The following is an 18,881-nucleotide window of genomic DNA, read 5'->3' as shown; positions in this document are numbered from 1 at the left end:
GCAACATAACGGTCTGTTAATGAGGAAGTAGTTACATTATTTCCCAAAGCTTGCATACTCTTGTTACACAATAGTATATATTTTTCCTTCGCAAAAAAGTACATAGTTTTAGGGTGTAGTAGTATGTGTCCGGTTGAAAATAAGCCCATGATTTATTTGCTCTCAAGACAGTTTAGGATCAAGCTCTACAATGGTGACAGGCAGAAGTACCTTTTCAACGGTCCAAAATAAGTTTAATAAAGTGCGTCCATGCATATTAAAAGTGCCTCACGCAGCTCTAGGAGGTAAATAAATGTCTCCTGTAGCGATTTTCTTTCTGAAGAAGAAAGGAATTCATGTTTAAAGCTTTATAAGCGTCGTTGTGAGACTTCTGATGCCCCCACATACTGCGTTCACACACAATTTGGTTTCAACCATTACATTGATATGCCCAACATATATTTTTACAAGCAGTGTTTACCAGTTTCCAACAAACTGAGGGGGCTCTCGAGAAATACCTGATCTCGTATTCCTCCTAATGCTCATTAACCAGGTGGGAACCTTGGGCTCATCGATCTCCGTGCTCGGGGTACTCTCCCGGGACAGCTTGCCAAACCTGCTATTATAGTCGAGCATTATGTAAGTGTAACTCTTAAATTAGAGTAAGTTCACAGTACTCGTAGATTAGTTTTTTTTTTTTTTTTTTTTTTTTTTTAACTCAAATGGTTTGTTGCAATTGGTTTCCTCAAATGGATTGAGTTGTCTTAACTTATTGGGTTTTACAGTACTCAGTTGGTTTGAGTTCTCTTCATTTATTGGGTTTTACTGTGCTCAAATTGCTTTTACTCAAATGGATTAAGTTCACAGTACTCATTAGGATTAGTTTTTGAACTTAAATGATTTGAGTTACCTTAACTTTTTGGGTTTTACAGTGTGTACTTTGGTTAACATGGTGGTTCTATAAGAATCGATATAGTATGTATGCGATAAGTGCTTGTAACTGTTATTACAATGCTCTTATGTACATGTTTTTAAACTGTCGGAGGAAACTGGAGTACCCGAGGAAAACCCTCGCGAACATGCAAACTCCGTGCAGAGAGTGCCGACTGGCTCAATTAAAATTTGAACCATTAAGCCAGCCACTAAGCCGTGTCACCCGATCATAATGAAGTTTAGGCAGGATATTTATAGTAATTTTGGAATGATCCGTAAGGCTAGCTAATGATTAGTGATAAGGACCAGCTGTAGGCGATCATATCACAAGCTCCTCTCGAAAATAGTTTGTGAAAATTCACTGAAGTTGAAGTAATGAGGTATTCAACTCATTACCTTCAACACTGAGTTCAAAACTCTTTTCAAATGAGTAACTTTCAGTCAATTTTGTGTTAACTACACTCTTCATTTGATAAAGTTGACTGTTGTGGTTTACAGTGTATAAATAATGCTATTTTTGATTAAAAACATATTTCTGAGAGCACATGTTTTCGTGTATGGAAATACTGCGATTAGAATATTGAAGTAGAAAAAAAAAATGACAATCATTTAGCCAAAAGTCTATTTATTCACAAAACATATAACTACATTTATCAATGTGGCAAAGGGAATGCATCGATCACAAGTTTTGGTCACATTGTTTATCCAAAACTATTACAGTCTCTCCTGTCAATCTACAACATTTGGAGCATAGGTCTCAAACTCAGCTCGCAGGCCGCAGCTCTGCACAGTTTAGCTCCAACCCTGATCGAACACAGCTAATGGTGCTCATGACTCTTTTGAACACCTCGATTAGTTGGATCAGCTATATTTGATCAGGGTTGGAGCAAAACAGTGCAGAGCTGCGGCCCTCCATGAATTGAGTTTGAGACCTATGATTTAGAGAAACCCCCTCACCAAACCGAGCCTCATCACAGGTGGGAACCAATGGCATTTTACGGTTAATTATAATACACGAAACGTTCCGGTCCAATACAATACCCAAACAGTCCAGTATTAGCAATTACAAAAATAGAGGACTTCACCAAGGAATACTGTCAGTACAAATAAAAAGTGAGCCTTGATTTATGTGAATTTCAGTTAAGTAGAGTACAATGACAATTAATAAAAACTTGAAAAGTAAATCATGTATTCATGACAACTGTATGAAATGTAAAATTAGCACAACAGTCTCAAAGGGAAGAGGGCGAAACCTACAGTAGCCCCCTTTTTATAGTGACATTAAGTTGTGCAAGTATTGAAAATCTTCGCTGGATAACTCCCACAATTCATGAGTTGGAAACATTGTTAGTGGTTCTGAATGTGCTTTCCCACAGGTCACCTGCTAGCTACCTCATTCCAAACCATTGCTAACAAATCCACAGAAATGTTTAGATTGGCTCACAGGGTCAAGGAGATGAAACAACACTTACTTAAAAAACAGTTACCCATTACCGATTTGAAGAACATCCCTTCACCGCCATGTTAATTTGTTATAAAGGTCAGTCTCTTGTGGTTCTAAAGTACGACGGTAAACCTGACCAACGGCAGCACAAAACTGAAAAGCAGTGGCAAGTTCACTTGACTTATTCATCAAGCCAACTTTTGATAATATGTCATCAAAATGTCTTCTACAGAACAATTCCACAGTTCTCGTCGAGGTCTCATGTGCACAGACATACAAACACATACATCAGGTTCCTATTCCTCAAAGGCTGGGGGTGTAAAATCTGAGGGAGCGGTAAGAAAATGAAATGTGTGTGTGATGCTACAGTAGTGTGTGTGTATGTATGTGTGTGTGAGAGGCCTTGAGTGCATTGCTAATCACAGGGGGTGCAGTGTGAGGCTGTATGCGTGTATCGCTATAAAAGAGTGCAACGTCTCTGTGTGTGCTTTTTGCTCTTCTTATTGCTGCGGTTGGTCTCCTTGTATCTTCGGATCTCCCTCACGAGAGAATAAAACGCCTCCTCCACTCCCTGTGGACAGGAAGTGACAAGATGGATTGAGTAAGCATTTATATAATGATTTATTAGAAATGGAAAAAAATTAGTCCCCATTCATGCAAATTACTAAAAGATCCCTTTTATGCATACAACAATGTGTACAACAAACCAGATGTGGTACAAACAACATTAAAAATATATATATAAAACAAATAAAGTCATTTCCAGAGAAATTGAATGATAATTATGTTCAAAGATTATTAATTTGGAGCACTCAAAATGCCACTGTTGCAAAAACAAACCACCAAAAAATGTTTCATCATCAAACTTGTATGTATTATATTAGATTGTATGCGTCATTTTGGTTTGTAACGCACTTTGGTCAGTGTTTGTTATTATTAAATGTTCCAATACATCCAAAAAAACACTAGAACAGTGTTCTATATATTGCTGATGTACAGTATAGATCCCAAATGTTCCAACAAAAGTTCAAATTCAGAGGAATAGCCAATTTTAAATTGTGGTACAGGCCGTGACATCACAGGCCTACTATTTCTGATTTGGTTTTATAGTAAAGAAGGAAACAACCAAAACACTTTTAAATATGTTGTGTTTTATTAGACTGCATTATAACAAAAGTTTAAATTGTATTTTGTCTGATAAAACAGACAGACAATGACATAATAAAAGCTCTGCTGCATTTTTGCAACATCACACTTTGCTCACATCATCAATTGCTTGTACACTCTCGTTTTATTGACAGCTTTCAGCCTTACTGCGGGCTCAAACCAAATGTGGACTTTAAATTACATACAAAGTTAATGTTAACGCATAAATAGTAGGCGAATGATGGCAGCAAAAAAAAACTGCTGCGAAAGCGCATAATAATTCGCATCTACCTACTAAAAAACGAAAAATGCACATGAGAGAAAAAAACATCCTGTGAGTGACAGGAAGCTGTGTTTGTAGTATAAAGCAGAGTAATGCTAGGTTCACTTCAAAGATATCTTTTAAGTACTTTAGTGAATTAAAGAAGACCACAAAACCCTAGATTCCACACTCAGCCAAACCATTAAACTCTGCCTTTGTTTGTTGTGAATATGCATCCTCTAGTGGTGAAAATTATGTAACTCTTTATCATCACACTAATTCTCTTTATGCCGAGTTCAGACTGCATGATTTTAGCCCAGATTTTGACTCGCTGACAAATGCCTGAAAGCACAGGTGCTCGTTCATGCGAGTAACGATCACACAGTATGACAGTATGAAATATCAAAGATGCTACCTGAAAGAATCGCCGATGAGTAGTTGAGGTCCATGAGATATTTGGCATGCTAAACATCTGGAGCAGTCAGCAATTCATATCATGCCGTGTGAAATGTGTTCTGATTGAAAATAACATCAACGATCACCTACAGCCAATGAGAGAGCAGCATCCACTAGCATGTACCTGAAGGCCAGCGGGAGGGAGTTTGGGGGAGAAGTTAAAAACGCTTATTTTCAGTCTATTTGGACCCAAGAAATGGAGGAAAAACTAGTGTAAATTTGGAAGGAGCGCGATGTCTGTTTAATGTGTCATCTGAGCAATACCACATCCGGGCCGAAAAAGTCAAAGTTGAGGAGAAATTGTTAATTCCCTTCAAAGCCAGGTGAGCAAATATGTACATTTTCTACCCCATGAAAGGCTTCTTTCTCATTATGTAGTTAATAACAAATGATATGCTATGTTACCACACATTGTTTCTGTGTCACTTTTCGCGCGTGTTTGGTTGTGAGACGTAGTTTTCAGACCGAGACATAAGTTGTCGGCAATATTTCCTATTTTAAAGTCATGCAGTGTGAACCCCCCTGTCGCCGATCCATCTTGCAATGCAAACAAAGCAGCGACAAAACGCTACCCCAGATAGTCATGCAGTGTGAAAACATCTGTGACGCGACTACTTTATATATTATTAAAAAAAATAATAATAAAAAAATAATCGCAAAGTCTGAACTCGGCATTAGTCAGTCTGAGAAGAAATCACAAGAAGTTTTGGGTTAAAAGGTTTATTGTATATGCTATATAATTACTAACTTGGACTTTCACACTTTTTCACCCTTCCAGGAAAAACAACAAACACTTGTCCTCCTGTCATCACAATCATTGTGTGCTTTCAGGTTTGCTGAGATGTTTCTGGAGGGCTGGGTTTTGTTGATGGTATAACATTTAAGATCTTAAAGTGAAATACTTGGATTAGTGTTATTTTTTTTGACCATGTATTCTTTTCTTAAATGTCAATCAAAGGAACATCCATAGATTCACACAGATTGAGTTATTACATTCCATGGCTCTGCTTTTCAATTTGTTTCTAATGTAACCAGACTTTTTCACTGTCAGATTTTGTATTGACTCACAACTACACATTGCTTCCTGATCAATAATTGCTTAACGTCATTAATAAGGTGTGTGTGATGTCACGGACCAGGTTGAACTAGCAACTGACTTCCAGAAAAAACCCCCCCGTAACAAAACATCCTGAAGTATTGCTGCCACAGCTGTGCAAATCTTTCCTCCATTACATAATTCTACTGAACAGCATCATCTCGATTATTTCCCTATGTTTGCAAGCTGTGTACAGAAGAGTGTGTGTGTGTTTCTATTGTGTCACAGATCTAACGTAACCTTCTATTAAAGAACAAAGGAAGTATTGAACATGCTAGTTTGACTTGAAGCATCCCAGGTGAGGCATCTGCTGTCTTCTACTATAACAAACTATATAAGACAAGATTTAAGTCCTGATGCCTATTGTTGTCTATGAATGATCACGACCTAACAGATTGCATTAAGATCAGGGTGCTTAATGCAGAGTTCAGACTGCATGATCTTCAAAGTAATCGTGTCACAGATGTTTTCATACTGCATGACTATCTGGGCTACCATTTTGTTGCTGCTTTGTTTACACTGCAAGATGGATTGGCGACAGGGAGTTTCACACTGCATGACTTTACAATAGGAAGAATCGCCGACAGCTTTATCCAAACTACGTCTCACAACCAAAAATGCGTAGTAAATGTTTTGTTATTAACTACATGATGCGAAAGAAGCCTTTAATGGGATAGAAAATGTACATATTTGCTCACCTGGCTTTGAAGGGAATTAGCAATTTCACCTCAACCTTTTTCTTTTTTGACTTGGTTGTGGTATTGCTCACATGACATGTCAACCAGACACAGGTACTCCTGACAAATTTCCACCAGTTTTTCCTCCATTTCTTGTGTCCAAATAAACTGTAATGGAGCGCTTTTAACTTCTGGAAGCTGCTCTCTCATTGGCTGTAGGTGATCGCCGATGTTATTTTCAGTCAAAACTCATTTCACACAGCATGATTTGAATCGCAGACAGCTCCAGATATTTAGCATGCCAAATATCTGATTCTCTCAGATGGCGTCTTTGATAGTTCATACCGTGTGATTTGTTACTCGCTTGAACGAGCACCCATTTACCTGTGATTTCAGGCATTTGTCTGCGATTTCTCAACCTGTCGGCGAGTCAAAAATCGAGGCTAAAAGCATGCAGTCTAAACTCGGCATAAGCGATACACTAGGGTTGTCACGATACCATAAATTTAGGCCACGACACTATACCAGCTGAAGTATCACGATACAATGTAGTATCTCGATACTGTATTAATTCATAACGCTACGAAATCTACGAAATAAAGCAAATCGTCACAAATACTATTTAATTAAATTTAAATTTATAATTCCCTTATTATCGAAACCCTATTATTTGTACCGATATTATTTCTACAAGAAGAGATTTTTATCAAACAAATACAAAGTAAAAAAAAATTCTTAGTGTTTACTGTTAGTGTTTTTCTTTTTTCTCATCTATTGTATTTTGTTCAGTCTTATCAAGTAAAAATCCAAAGTACCGAAGCACCGGTAAATTGTACAACCCTAGTTTACACAACAATGACTATTTACTCACACTTAAGCTTTTCCTTAATCTGTTGAATGCAAAACATTTTAAAGAATGGTAGAAATTGGTAACCATTGACTTCCCTAGTAGAAAAAAACGGATATTATGCAGGTCAATGGTTACCAGTATCCAACATTGTTCAAATTTTCCTCATTTGTGCTCAATAGAAAGGAAAAATAAACTCATAAATGTTTGGAACTGCTTGAGGGAGTGAAAATAAAATTAAAAAAATTAAATAAATAAAAAATATATATATATCAAAAGCAGGTGCATTTTCATTTTTTTTTTTTTGGTTGATCCCTTTAATACTGAGGAGGAATTAAATTCATATTTACTTCTATAGCATTTTTTGATAATGTACAGTGTCAAAGCAGCTTAACAAGAATAGAGAACAAAAAGCCACAATTATTAAAATAGTGGAACATTCAAGCAAGTCAGACTGGTGGGAGGGTAGGGTAGAATGCTGGTGTAGTTCTAGTTCAATTAAAACGGATTCAGTTCAGTATAAATGCTGTTTATTCTGAGTTTCTGTTTTATTCTGAATTTATTAAAAGTTGTTTATTCAGATAATATAATGCAAATGGCACAACTGAAGGCCGAGCTAGTGAAGAGCAACTTCACAGATGCACAGCTCCACCCGCCACAATAAAAATATAACGCTGAGCCAAATGAAATGTATGCCATTTACATACAATGCGAGTTTGAGTTTCAAAACATCATACGCTGAACAGCGGAATAAAACATAAATAAAAATAAATTTAATGTAATCATTTTATGTGCACACTAATGCATACTTTTGGTAAGATTTTGTTCCTGACAACCATTGTTGGGTGCAATTATTTAGAAAGAATCTAGTTACTGTAACTAAATTACTTCTTTGGTGAAAAAGGGATTACTTTTCGTTTTTAAGTCATTTGCACACATTTATTTTAGAAATGCACTTTCCTTAAATACTGCATATTAATTCAACTGTCCTATATAAATCAATTCAGAGAAGCAGAGTAATTGTAGTTTTTGTTATACAAATATATTTATGTCAGCATTCTGCACCCACCTGACGCGTCTTGGCTGATGTCTCAACAAACGGGACCCCGTAACTTCTGGCCAGTTCTTGGGCTTGACGTGTGTCTACAGTACGAGAAGTCAGGTCACTTTTGTTCCCCACCAACACCATCGGGACATTGTCGCTGTCTTTGACACGGTTTATTTGCTCCCTGCACAGAAGCAAAAGCACACCGTGGTTCATTTTTTACCCAGACTGCTTTGTGAAATTCTGCTACGCTAACGCAACCTTGGTTTCCTGATTCGTCAACTTCAAGTGAGATAAAAAGGAAGCTAGCATGTTAAGTGATGTCATCATGCTGAATAGACATCTCTGACCTGTCATTTGTAGCACAAGATTAGTGTAGCAAGTAGCAACTTGCCATTTGATCACAATTTATGTTTTCAGGAAGACGACAACACAGACCCAAAAACTGTGCTTTAAATGAAATTTCAAAAACTGTTTTAGTTTCTTTCTTTCTTTGTTAAACAAAGGAAGATATACAGAAGAATGTTGTGAAAATGCCGTTAATTATGTTTTGTTCCTATTTTGGATATCAATAGCTGCTTTTTCCAACATTCTTCAAAAGATGAAAGAAATTATTAAAAGTTTAGAACCAGTTGAGTGAAAGAAAATCAGCTTTTTTGGGGTGATCTATCGCTTTAAGAAAACAACCTAAAATTTAAGGAAACTTAATATACTATTGAAATCAGAATTATTAGCCCTCCTTTGAATTTTTTTTCTTTTTAAAATATTTCCCAAATGATGTTTAACAGAGCAAGAACATTTTCACAGTTTGTCTGATAATATTTTTTTCTTCTGGAGAAAGTCTTATTTGTTTTATTTTGGCTAGAATAAAAGAAGTTTGAATTTTTTTAAAAACCATTTTAAGGTCAAAATTATTAGCCTCTTTAAGCTATATTTTTTTCGATAGTCTACAGAACAAACCATCATTATACAATAACTTGCCTAATTACCCTAACCTGCCTAGTTAACCTAATTAACCTAGTTAAGCCTTTAAATGTCACTTTAAGCTGTATAGAAGTGTCTTGAAAAATATCTAGTCAAATATTATTTACTGTCATCATGGCGAAGATAAAATAAATCAGTTATTAGAAATGAGTTATTAAAACCATTATGTTTAGAAATGTGCTGAAAAATCTTCTCTCCGCGACAAAGAAACTGCAGAAAAAAAAACAAACGGGGGCTAATTATTCAGGGGGGCTAATTATTCTGACATCAACTGTAAGAATATTTAAAGTATAGTCTGCTCAATATGAAAAACTCATTTTTTTAAGGAGTATAAAAATATTTAATTAATTTGATTATGAAAACATTAGTAACCAATTAGCTTTAGTTTCCATCAATTACCATTGTATGGACCAAAAATATTTAAATAATCATTAATTTTTGGTTTATACAATGGTAATTGATGGAAACTAAAGCTAATTCATGACTTAGGGCTTTCACACCTGTAGATTGATTGTTTTGTTCAGAAACAGGGATTGTTAGAATGTTGCACTTTGTTCTTGGTGCGGTTGGCTTTCACATGGCAAAGTTTCTAACAAGTAAAACAAGTAAACTATCCTCACATTGGTCAGAGTTCCACGCTTTATTTTTCAAAGTCCGGCTCAGCAGTCATGCGTCCTTATTTTAAGTCATGGCAGTGATCAATAAGACATTATAAGCGAAAAGCTTTAGTTTTGAATAGTGACACCCAGACATCACCAAATATAAATCAGAGGTAAGACTTCCTCATACATAGCAGTTGGCTTATGCATTATTGGCTTTACGTTATAGAGAGAAATAACAGAAACCAAGACTGCAGTTTGGTCAAATTATATGTATAAACAGCTCTCATTAATAGTTAACATGCTTTCATTTTCGTATATGACATGAAACACACATTTACCGGTGGGAATGATGACATCCCGCCCTACTCCTAATTCTCTCCTTATATAGCCGCATATATGCCTATTACATACCCATAATCACTGTGATATAGCCTGGTTTGGATCGTATCGCTTTCTCACTACAATCGATCTGCTCCAGAGTTGGTTTCAATCGAGCCGAGACCACCTCATTCAGGCGATCTCGGACCAATTGTTTTGGCGCAGATCCGAGTGCAATTGCTGGATTCACATATGCCAAACGAACCACGCTAACTGGGGAAATGTGCCAGATTCCGAAACAAAAGTCTAGGTGTGAAAGCACCTTATCGTTCCTCAAAATATTGTTCCAAAAAAAGAAATGCTGAGAAATGTTTTTGATGCTAACTGATGATGAATTAGCTTTACAGATAGATGTTTGTCTGTATTTTTCATTGGGTACCTGTAAAGATGTACGTCCTCAAAGGACTTGGCATTGTTGATGGCAAATACACAGAGGAATCCCTCTCCTGTCCTCATATACTGGTCTCTCATGGCACTGTACTCTTCCTGACCTGCAGTGTCCAGGATATCCAGCAAACATGTCTCTCCATCAATCACAACCTGCTTTCTGTATGAATCCTGCATGTGGAAAAAAAATATAATAACAAAAAACAAGCTTAATGATCACACAGAGTTTATGCAATAATAGTTTTCAGTAGGGCCAGACAGAATCTGCGGACATATTTTGCCATTTCTGCTCAGAATTTTGAAAACAAAACAAAAAAAAAAAAAACATTTGAAGATTTATCCAGAATGATTTTGGGAGTATCACAACTAAAAACGTATTATATGAAATAAAAAAATAACACCTTTTTATTCAATGTTTACAATGCAAATCCAATTAGATCCACTTATTTGGTAAACAAAGCAAGTCTCTCATATTATATATCTACTAAAAGACAGAAAAAATTACTTTACAAACTGTATTGTAAATAAATCAAATTAATATTTTCAAATTAGTCAATAATATTACTGAAATTAATAAAAAAAAATAAAAAACTGAATACAAATGTACACACATTTACACAAGTAAATAAATAGACTTAATGATGGGCCAAAAATCTGCGGACTTCAGCATGCGCAGATTCCGTGTGGGCCTAGTTTTCAGTTACATGATCTGTGCGAAGGCTGATGGACAAAAAACAAAAAAAAAACAATTGCAGCTACAGTAGGATCTCCAAAGGAATGCAGCATAAAACAGTCAATTGTGTGCAATTACGATCCATATTTTGCACCCGCAGCTGTTTTTCAGTTATTTAAAACCCTCATGTCCCTGTTTCTTTTATTTTTGCTAGATTCATATCTGCTGGTAGGGGAAATCTAATCATTTCTGCTATTTATAAGTTGACTTTGCATTTCAATTTAAGCTTTGGTCACCCTGGACTTTTCTCCCCATAGACTTCCAGTCATATGCACACGAATGCGTCAGACCAGAAACACAAGTTTGTGCGAAAAGTTTCGCAGTTCACTGTGCTGCAAAGTTCAAGCTTGGTGAACTCTGACCTGCGAAATCGCGTCACTTTACTGTGTGAGACCAAACGCAGATCAAAACATGACCTCTCTGGACAGAAATTTTAAATATGGAACAACTGCTTGCTTATTTTAAATGTCTAATTATTTCGTTTAATCCCGCCCCTTTTCGCAGTGCCATACAACTAAATTTCGTATGCTCAAACTCGTGTGACTGCAGCATTATACTTTAATTGCACTTAACCTGCAAATTAGAAGAGATCCAATAAAAAGCATACAAACTTGTATGCTTGAAAGCCTTAATTAGCTAGGCCAGGTGTGTCCGATCGGGTTGGAACTTTGCAGGACACTGGCCCTCTAGGACCAAGTTTGGGCACCCCTGCTCTATAGGAATTCTGCAGAAGCAAGGCCCAAGAGTGTCTTACATCAGTTAGTAACGCTATATTTTTTGGCTAAAAAAAGTGAAATCACTAAGACCCATGACTTGGCGGTCAGCGGGAGATAGTAATGTTTTTCCTGCCGGGGGGACATTCCCTTAATGGTGTGACACATTTGAAAACTATCAATAAAATGCTCAAACAAAAATTCATGTAAAAAAGAAAGAGAGTGAGAGAGTTTATTGCCATATCAGCTTGTCTGGTTATGTCATGGCAAAAACAAATACAGAGTACAAGCATTTTAGAAATATAACTTTTTTATTATACAAAAAGGTTTATAACAATAAAAAGACAACAGCAGCAATAAATAATTAATTAAATAAGAAAATATATATAACATACATATAATATACACATATAATACATAAAATAAAACCATTTAAGACATTTCATGTAAAAGTTAAAAAAAATCTTAAAAAGCTTTATATTACCTCAATAGTAGGATCATACTCGTCTACGAAGTGATTCTGAATGAGCTGGATGGTCAGAGCACTTTTCCCAACACCACCCGCACCGACAACTACCAGCTTGTATTCTGTCATTCTGAGGGAAAAAGAAAGAAGTTGAATAATGAGAAGAATAAAAACAGAAAACAGCAGTCTGACTAGAATCAAGATCAAAAACGGGGGTAAACGAATACAAAAACCCTTAGAATTACTAGCTAACTACCTTTAACTAATAGCTCTGATATATGACAATATCTTATGGACAAAATTAAAGGTCTATCGTTTCATATTATGCTCTATCATTTATTTTGTGGTGCCACAAAATACATTGTTTACATTAATAATTTTTCACAACTTATATTACATGCCATTACAGGAATGCAGATGGAAAGATGTAAGAAAGTAGCAAACTTTAAAGTACAAAGTTTACATTTTATTTAGCGACAGTTTTTTTTATTTTTATGTTGAACTTGCCGGCTAAGTAATCTCTTAATTGTGTAAACTTTATGGGCTCTATTTTAACAATCTAGGCACAAAATCTAAAGCGTATGGCGCAAAAGCATTGAGGGCATGTCCGAATCCACTTTTGCTATTTTAAGGACGGAAAAATACTCTCTGCGCCCACGGTTTATGGTCTAACCGGGTTGTGCTTATTCTTTTAATGACTTATGGACGTGTTTTGAGCATAAGCCAATCAGAGTCTCATCTCCTATTCCCTTTAAGAGTCAGTTGTGTCGCACCAAGGCGCATTTCCTATTGACGGACTTTGGAAGTGAAAAAACTGAACGCTTTACTAGCGAGAAAACAGTTAAACAGACCATCTGCAGCGCGAGGATAAAGAACGAGCTTCCTCCATTCTGCCTATACTTTTACTTTCTCTCTTTTGTGGATAAGGAAACAGTGTTGTACGCACTCCACTGAAGACATCCATTAGCCTACATTTTTTATTTCGTTTGTTAAGCACAAAGATTTGTTTCAGAACTATTTCTAAATTAAGTTCTAATTTCCAGCAAACAAATAAATGAACAATAATAATGAAGTGTGGTCCAATGAAGTTATATCCAAACACACATGCTCTGCCCCATGTGGTCCAAAACCTGACAGGTGAACAAATCTAAGCTCATTTTTAATAAAACAAATATGAATATGCATATAATTAATAATACTCATAATAATAACATTATACAAAAGCAAGTTGTCGTAAATAAACTGAAGCCCTCCGAGATGAAGGCAGTGGTTTTTATATTTATATAGAAAGTAAAAATTTTTTCATATGTAAAGATGTTTCCGTATTGCTGTACATCCTGTGTATTAAGCAATGTATAAGCGAGGCACAAATAACGCGCTCTGCGCTGGGCTTTAGACCCGTCTTCAGCTGGTCTATTGCACAGTCTATTTTAGTTCCTCAAAATAGCAACACGCCAACAACGCGCCTCAACACATCTCTTTTCTAGACCATGAGTCCACAAAGTGGTTCAAATGGATATGCTATTTAAACAACGTGGCGCAAATAGAGAAAATTCCTGTTGCGCCAGGTGTATGATAGGGCCCTATGTTCGGTTGCAGTATCAAATATATATAGACAAAGATTTGTTGACAACGCGCCTGGTAATAAAAGTAAGTTAATTGCTATATTATGTAACATGTAGGTTCTTTTCAGGTTTTTACTGGTTTTAAAATGTCAGTTCGCACGAAAGAAAGATGTGAGAACGTAGCAAACTTTAAAGTACAATCTTTACATTTTGCATTTTTAGCTATTAGCTTTTTTTTATTTTTATGTTATATGAAGTAATAAATTAAGAGGAATATGATCACATATGAATGAGTACATTTCTGATTAAATATTTTACAAGAAAAAGAAAGCTCTTTACATGTGGTCAATGTACATAAACTATTAATTGATCGAATGTACATAAATAGCACCATACCGTGATAAATATCGCGATATCATGGTATTTGATTTTTGTCATATCGCCCATCCCTCTTCACTTTTATTGTATGAAAAACAAATGCAGTAAAACATGAGCGAAGCTGTCATGCTGACAAAAACCACCATCTTACATGTTAAACGAATAAATAGAAAAAAAGAAAGTCAATTGGGTTTGGATAAACATGAGGGTGGGTAAATTATGACATACATGTTTCGTGTGAACTGACACTTTAAAACCAGTAAAAACCGGAAAAGAGCCTACATGTTACATAATATAGCGGTTAACTTACTTTTATTACCAGGAGCCTAATGTCAACAAATCTTAGTATATATATTTAATACTGCAACTTAACAAAGTTTACACATTTAAGAGTTTACTTAGCCGGCAAGTAGCACAAGCGAACCAACCGCAGCTTTTTAGCGTTACTCTAACAGTTATCAACAGGTAAGAAGTTGCTTATTGTCTTTTTTCACTGTGTTTTACCTCGCGTGTAGCTGTTAAATCAGTTGGGATCGTCCAAACGAAGCGCTTCGGGATGAATTAGTATTGAATGAAGTCCAAAGGATTAGCCAATGAGCCACATTACGATCGACAGACAAACTAAACTCTCCCGAGAGTCGAAGACAGGCCGCAATTATTCCGTCTGGTTCAACTTCACCGGTGAAAATACATTAAAAAGCTTCGTGTGCTCACTGTGTTTCCCTCACTCCGCCTAAAAATCGCACGATAACCTTAATAAATCCGCCCGTAGAGGCATTAGCTCCTCTCGGCTAAGACTCTCCCAGATTCACTGAGGGCGAGGAAGGAGGTGGGGTCAGCGGAGGAGATGACCAATGAGGTGTAGCCGGCGCGTCGGGCTTTTAATTCTATTGGGCGACAAATAAACGGAAGTAAGTATTGACCAATCGTTGCCCAATGCCTTTTCCAATTTCTCCATCATGTCCCGCCTTGGAAAATCTGGGCCAATTAGATCGTTTTAACACGTTAAAGGCCAAAGACGCACATTCGAGTGATCAAAGGTCTCGGATTTTGGATACGTTTGCACTGGTAATGTTATTGCTGAACGTTTTACTTTACGTCTCATTAAATATAGTACTATTACTTTTCACACATCATGCCTCGTTGCATTCTACAAATAATGTATCATTTAGTCAACTGTAAAAAGGTTAACGTAGTCAGTTAAATGTCGTAGTTTGATATAAAACAAAGTCGAAATAAAAGCTAAACATTATGTAGAGAAGAATGTATTTAAAGTTTTTTTAACTTAACGTTTTGTCACTACGACGTGACTAGTGTGTGTGTGTGTTTTTTTTTTTTTTTGGTTTATGTGGTATTACTGTATAACAGATACTTCTTCAAAGTCCAAAAACAAGAGCAAGAACCACAAAGTTTGACATGTATATCAATTTTAATATAATGTATGCTATTTAAAACTGTGTATATAAGTTGTGTTGGGAGCAGTCATAAAAGAGTGAATTTGGCTCTTTGTTGGATGTTTATGGTCGAAACTATTTATTTTTAAATCTGTAACTCATGGCAGTCCTCAACCTTTACTCGCATTTAGTTTTTTTTTAGTATCAATCCTGATTAAACTCACCTGCCTGTAGTCATTAGCTGATTCAGCCAGGTGTGGTTGGAGGTATGATCAGCAGGACATTGTTATAACCATTTTACAGTCTGTGTTATAACCAGCAGATGGCAGAACTCTGCATCTAAATCAATATTCAGAAACTAGCATAACAAAATCATCAGTAATTATTTAATTTAAAACATCACATATGTAAATTCAAACCTAATGTGAATTGTGTATTTTTCTGGAAAACTAATGCCGCATATCTTCAAAAATACAGCCTAAACCTTTATTCAAGAAAAAAACTTGTGTTATTAAAGTTTTTGTACAGTTACTCTGTAAACTTTGACAGTAAACTATAAACTGAAAGTCTGAATATTAATTAACTGAATATTAATTAATATTAACTAAGTATTAATAGTCATATACTAAACATTAGTTTTTAAAATGAGTAGTAGTAAAATAGTCAAAATTCTTTAATTTAGTTTGTTTACATTTATTTATTCAGTTTTTATTTTATTTTATTGGGTGAAAAATAAATGGAAGTAAGTATCTTCCAACTTCTCCATCATGTCCCGCACTGGAAAACTAGGCCAATTAGATCGTTTTAACACGTTAATGGCCAAAGACGAACATTCGAGCCTTCATAGATCTCAGATTTTGGATACGTTGTCACAGGTAGTATAATTTTTCTTTTATTTTGCCTTTAAATAATTTAGAATATATCTCCCTAAATATAGTGCCATTATTTCTGACACATTATTCCTCAGTGTATTCTGCAAATATTAGTTTACTATTTAGTTGACTATGAAAGGGTTAAAGGCAGTATTATATTAAACAAAAATTGAAATAAAGTAAATTAAAAATTCTTGACAGTTGTCAAAAAAAGAGTGGATTTGGTTCTTTGCTGGATGTTTATGGTCGAAACTATTTATTTTTTTAATTTTTAAATCATGGCAGTCCTCAATCTTGGTCCTCGAGATTCACTTTTAACTTCAAATTTAATCCCGATCAAACTCAGCTGGCTGGAAGAGTCCTTAGTTGATTCAGCCAGGTGTGGTTGGAGGTGAACTGGAGCAGGACAGTGTTCTAACCAGCAGATGGCAGAACTCTGCATCTAAATCAATATTCAGAAACTAGCATAACAAAATCATCAAAGTAATTATTTCATTTAAAACATTTTATGTAAGTTCAAACTTATGGTGAATCATGTATTTTTTCTGGAAAACGGGCAAATCATGACGCACATCTGCAAAAATACAGCATAAACTTTATCAAAAAAGAAAAAAAATTATTATTAAAGTTTTTTTTTTGTGATGTACAGTTACTCTGTAATTTTTTTAAAGAGCCCATATTATATATTAAAAAAGGTCATATTTTGGTTTTATTGGTCTCCAACAACATCCTGATATGCATGCAAGGTCAAAAAACACTTTCATGGTCTTATAATATGAATTTATTTTTACCTAATTATCCCAGCGACTCCCATATGAATCGTTCAGCGATTCATTTGTTCCCAAACCCCTCCTTAGCGCGAAGCTAATCTGCGATTGGACCGATGACAGCCTGTTGTGATTGGTCGACAGCACTCAGCACGAGACAGTAAAATGCCCAGCGCGGTATGTCAAGCCCCCCGGTTCGCCAACATTAGTATAGGAGCCGATTGCTGCAGATGCCCGAAACATGCTTCATAGTAAAACTTACTCAACACTGTTATTCAGACACCTTACCACCAAAAGCAGTGTAGTTAAACACCAATATATTGCTCCATTCTTAACTATGATACACATTCAGGATTAGTCCACACAGGAGCAAAAGCTAAACTATTCCGAACCTTGACCACTGCACGTGTGTATGATCAGCTGACAGTGGCCATAGCAATGACAAACGGCAGTGGAACACGAGCTTACAAACGCATTTAGATCCGTAAACAAAGCAGAATGCGGCGCGTTTCAGCGTGGCATTAGACGCGATATGAAAATATAAAGAGTTAACCTTATACAGTACAAGGGATTACAAGTAACAAAACACAATTAAAAAAATCATTTGCAAGCTAAAACAAGGAGACAGTCATTTACTTAAACTTGTGAAATGTGTTACTGGCCAGGTCTGATTTCAGTAATTATCTTTCACTTTGGAGCTTTTCTCCCTTCTCAGCTGTAACTCAGATCATTTCTATTTGCAATCATTGCTGTGGCAGCTCTTGCGTGAAGTGTTATATGTTCTCAGGGCTTACCTGTACTCTGCTTGCCCAGAGATCACATCTCCAGCCAGGGGGTTGTAGCGTTTTGAAGACGAATCATTCTAACCACTATGAGTCGACTTGAATCAATAGTTTTAAAAAATGTCCACTTTTAGATTTAAGCCTTAGCTGGATATTTCAATTCACTTAGAGCTGTGTTACACACTACATGGGATGTCATTTTCAAAAACCCACAATAGGGGCTCTTTAACAGTAAACTATAAACTGGAAGTCTGAATATTAATTAACTGAATATTATTAGCTGAATATTAATGTTCAAAGATACTAAACATTAGTACCTGAGAGTTTTAAGTTGTAAAATAGCCAAAATTCTTTACACAAACAATTTTGTTCATTTACTTATTTATTTTATCATTTTTTTTATTTTATTGGGTGAGAAATTAACAGAAGTAAGAATTAGTCAATGGTAGTGCAACTCATTCATTCATTCTTTTTCGGCTTAGTCCCTTTATTAATCTGGGGTCGCCACAGGGCAATGAACTGCCAACTTTTCCAGCATATGTTCTACGCAGCAGATGCCCTTCCAGCTGCAACCCATCACTGGGAAACATCTATACACACTCATTCACACACATACATTCCGGACAATTTAGCTTATTCAATTCACCTTTAGAGCATGTCAGGACTGTGGGGGAAACAAGAGCACCTGGAGGAAACCAACACGGGGAGAACATGCAAACTCCTCACAGAAATGCCAACTGACCTAGCAGGGGCTCAAGCCAGCAACCTTCTTGCTGTGAGGCAATTGTGCTATCCACTGCGCCACCGTGCTGCCTGTGGTAGTGCAATCTTTTTCAATTTCTCAATCATGTCCTGCTCTGAAAGTCTAGGCTAATCAGATCATTTTAACATAAAGGCCAAAGATTCACATCAAGGACAGGTCTTAGATTCTGGATAGGTAATATTACTTCTGAATTTTTCACTTTAAAATGGTTT

The 18,881-nt window shown here is 36.0% G+C and overlaps 1 protein-coding gene across 1 annotated transcript; it reads right to left on the bottom strand.

Moving 5' to 3' along the window:
- Positions 1 to 1,520: 1,520 nt before the first annotated feature.
- zgc:55558 (GTPase KRas) lies at positions 1,521 to 14,905 on the bottom strand. The gene is made up of 5 exons (XM_056453234.1): positions 14,596 to 14,905; positions 12,167 to 12,278; positions 10,229 to 10,407; positions 7,910 to 8,069; positions 1,521 to 2,927 (listed from the first exon to the last, which is right to left on the bottom strand). Exons 2-5 carry the CDS (start codon positions 12,275 to 12,277, stop codon positions 2,814 to 2,816), a joined length of 564 nt encoding a protein of 187 aa, XP_056309209.1. The 5' UTR covers position 12,278; positions 14,596 to 14,905; the 3' UTR covers positions 1,521 to 2,813.
- Positions 14,906 to 18,881: the final 3,976 nt, after the last annotated feature.

Source organism: Danio aesculapii, chromosome 3 (genome assembly GCF_903798145.1).
Source record: "Danio aesculapii chromosome 3, fDanAes4.1, whole genome shotgun sequence".
Taxonomy (NCBI): domain Eukaryota; kingdom Metazoa; phylum Chordata; class Actinopteri; order Cypriniformes; family Danionidae; genus Danio; species Danio aesculapii.
The sequence above is the reverse complement of the archived record's forward strand: the minus strand, read 5'-3'. Positions and strand labels throughout refer to the sequence as shown.